Below are 3,568 nucleotides of genomic sequence, written 5' to 3'. Positions count from 1 at the left end.
CTGCGAGCCCCAACCCCGGGCCTGGCTCCAGAGTGGGGCCCCGGTGACGCCAATCCGGGCGACGTGAACCTCTTTGATGTCTTTTTCTTCATCAAGGGGGGGGGTTGAATCAGTGTACAAGTGAAACTAAAATTTGAGGGGAATCATCATTTTCAATAATTATCAATAAAATCTTTGTGGCCCAATACCATATGACTCATAGTCAGTACTAGTCTGGGCACAAACGTAGTAGACCTTCACTTTAGGGTTAGGGTTAGGCTAAAAGAACATCTGTGAACGATGTAGGATGTAGGAAGTTTAATCACACTGACTTGTTAATACTGTTCCTTAAAATGTGTTTTATTTCTTACACTCGTTTCATCATCTGAAACTAGAATTAGTTCTGATATAGAATCACGTTTTAAATGCTTGGTATAGATTTAATTTAAATATATATTTATGTACTGCAACTGTGACATGACTACTGTTACATTTAGGAAACCGATTTCATTGTTGACCACAGAAGGTGGTGCATGGTACTGTATACAGACATTCCAGACTGATGTTGTATTTGGCTTTTAAAAAACAATAAAAAACTCTACATAAAAATATTCTGTGTTGTTTATTTTAATATTGAAGGCACATGAAGGCACATGAAACTGTGTGACCTGTGCCACGGTTCCATTAAACACAATGTTTAACGGGTGGCAATGACTGTACAGGATTTAAAGTGTCATTTTTTTAACATTTGAAAAGCATTAGGCTCCATGTGTAACAGGACAATGACCTTGGCTAAAGGTTTACTTCTCCCTGTCCCTGTGACGTGCTCTGATGATCAGAGGGGCCGTTGAGATGCCTGGAGTGGTCAGGGGTCATCAAAGGGCAGCTGTCCACTATAAAAGGGCTTGTCTGGATCTCTGTCTGCACACAGCAGCCTGAGACCAGCTGGATAAAGGAACCCTCCAGACTATCTGTCCTTACAGTTTCTGTGGATTTTTCTGCTCAGTTTCATTTACAAAAATGGAAAACCGAGTGTTGACAGTTTTCTGCACACTCATCAGCACTTTAGGGTTTGTTCTGTCCACTCAGGGTCAAAGATCACACACAGGGCTTGAGAGAAGTTCACCGCTCAGAAACCTCACGTTCAGCCACCGCAGCAGATATTCTCTGTACATGATGCAGCTGTACCGCTCCTTCAGAAACGCTGACTCCTTCGCCTCAGTATCTGTCAATGACGTCACTGCTCAGAGCAACAATCCGCCGTATAGAGCTAACTCTGTCCTGAGCCTCATGGCTAAAGGTGAGTGGGATTTTTTTTCTTTATAAGTAACATAGTGTATGTTGGTATCTCCTTTGTGAATCACAACCAGGCTGGTGCACACTGTTATCAGTACCTGCTTTTTTTTTTTTTTTTTTAACAACTCGCCAATGTCAGAATGCTTATTTCACTCTGTTTCTCTGTTTTATGTGACAGGTTGTGTATTTTAGCCCTCAGACATCCTTACACTGGGGGGGTTCAATACACATCCTGCTCTGTTCACCCTCCCACTGCAGTGTTTTGATATTTGTCCAGGAATCTGGTTTGGGCAGAGACGTCTTTGTTTGACTTCTGTTCTCATGTATGTGTCCTGATTTCAGGTTGCCACCAAGTTGGTGAAAAATGGACCGTCACATTTGACTTTTTGTCTGTCTCTGCTGGAGAATTCATGCAGTTGGCAGAACTGCGAATAGGACTTTCAGCTTTTTTGGCATCCAAGCATGCCACCGTGGATTTGTATCACTCCCAAAAACAGAGCTGTGGCCTGGGAAGCACTTCCTGCCAAGAGGAGCCCCTTTTTCTGGGGAGCTTCAATACCTCTCTGAACAGCACAAAGTCTTCCTGGAAGGTTTTCAATGTGACTGCACTGTTAAAATACTGGCTGTACCAGAGTGACAGGGTGTCCAACCAGGAGGCCTCAGGAGAATATGGGCCAGAGCACGGAAGTGGTGCTGGGGAAGAAAGAGAAGAAACTCATATGAGCGTATTCAAGCATTTGGAGCTTCGACAAAGACAAAGAAAAATACAAGCAATGAACCGGGTCATGATGGTCATCTTCTCCAAACCCAATGTGGCACAGGAAGGTCACTCAGCCTATAGCATAATTTACACTGTGGAGAAGTCAAAGTATGTGACCACAGACAAGTCCAGCAATGACAGTCCGAGTAGGCGACATAAAAGAAACCGAATGGAACCACTGATAATGGTCAACGGAGCGCCACCTACAGCCGAGCCCGTCCACAGACCTCTGTGTCGGAAGGTGGACATGTGGGTGGACTCTGATCACATTGGCTGGGATGAGTGGATTGTACATCATAACCGATTTAATGCCTATCGCTGTGAGGGAGAGTGTCCCACACCACTAGACGACTCCTTCAGTCCCACCAACCACGCGTACATGCAGGTAAGATGGTACTTTAATGTGATTTCTCTGAACTTCTTCAAGACCTTAAATAACCACAAATAATCCCGTACTTGTTAATCTGACTATGTGTTCTCGTATTCTTCCAGAGCCTTTTGCGTCATCACCATCCAGAAAGAGTGACTTGTCCGTCCTGTGTGCCGACTCGCCTGAGTCCACTTTCCATGCTGCACTATGAGAATGATGATCTAACCCTGCGTCATCATGAAGACATGATTGTGGAAGAGTGTGGCTGCCATTGAAGAGCCAACCCCCACTGGTGTCACAGCAGTTACCAGTGAAACTATCCTGGTTGGAGAAACCAGGAGAAAAATGAACTGCTTTATTACTGTACAGTCAAAAATAATGACAGGACGTGACTAAAAAGCTGAATAAAAGTATATCTCATCCATAATGGGTGGTACACATAGCATCTTATGTATGGAGTGAGCTCCATTGTGAACTCTTTATGTCTATTTATACATTGTGGCAGGCACTGCAAGGGATGCCTCTCACCCTACAGGACTGTGGGCTGGGGGCGTGGTTTACGGTACCTATGTTTTGGCACGCTGAGTTGTTGAAGTTCAGTTGTTCTGCGCTTTTGGAATAAAGAGTAAACTCACTCCCGTCTCCTGCGCTTTCTCCGCCCTGCTACATTGGTGACCCCGAATTGACCGTGTTCGAAGCTGCAGAGGATCGTGTCTCCTCTTCAGGCATGTCAGCGGAACATTCACAGCCGGTCACTTTTGCTGCGGCCGTGAAGCTTCCTGAATTTTGGCAGAACGACCCGGCTTCGTGATTCCAACACGTAGAAGCACTGTTTCACTTAGGTGATGGCACGGCTGTGGATCTTATGAACAATATATTGTCTTTGCTGGGTTCTGACGAAGGTGATTTCCTTTTTCCGCACATTTTCCTGCGTCAGTTTCCTCCGTCTGTGCGCGCAACATTGGCTAATTCTCCGCATCTGGCCACCGGCGACTACAGGAGCCTAGCTGAGGAGGCTGATCGTATCTTGTTGGCTACGAGGAGTTTGTCGGTGAGGAGTGTGACAGTGGAACCCATGGAGACAGCGGCGGACTGCGAGGACCCAGCAGTCGTAGCAGAAGTGGTTACGCGCAGGCGGCGGGGGGAAGGCCTGTGGTTTTTTC

At 45.8% G+C, this 3,568-nt stretch overlaps 1 protein-coding gene across 1 annotated transcript; it reads left to right on the top strand.

Moving 5' to 3' along the window:
* The first annotated feature begins 683 nt into the window (after window positions 1–683).
* On the top strand, window positions 684–3,117 carry LOC103397234 (nodal homolog). The gene is made up of 3 exons (XM_008335453.2): window positions 684–1,279; window positions 1,618–2,420; window positions 2,528–3,117. The coding sequence occupies exons 1-3, from the start codon at window positions 1,000–1,002 to the stop codon at window positions 2,678–2,680; spliced, it is 1,236 nt and encodes a 411-aa protein (XP_008333675.1). The 5' UTR covers window positions 684–999; the 3' UTR covers window positions 2,681–3,117.
* Window positions 3,118–3,568: the final 451 nt, after the last annotated feature.

This window comes from Cynoglossus semilaevis, chromosome W, assembly GCF_000523025.1.
Source record: "Cynoglossus semilaevis isolate Cse_v1.0 chromosome W, Cse_v1.0, whole genome shotgun sequence".
Classification (NCBI taxonomy): Eukaryota; Metazoa; Chordata; class Actinopteri; order Pleuronectiformes; family Cynoglossidae; genus Cynoglossus; species Cynoglossus semilaevis.
This window is presented reverse-complemented; position numbering and strand designations above follow the sequence as displayed.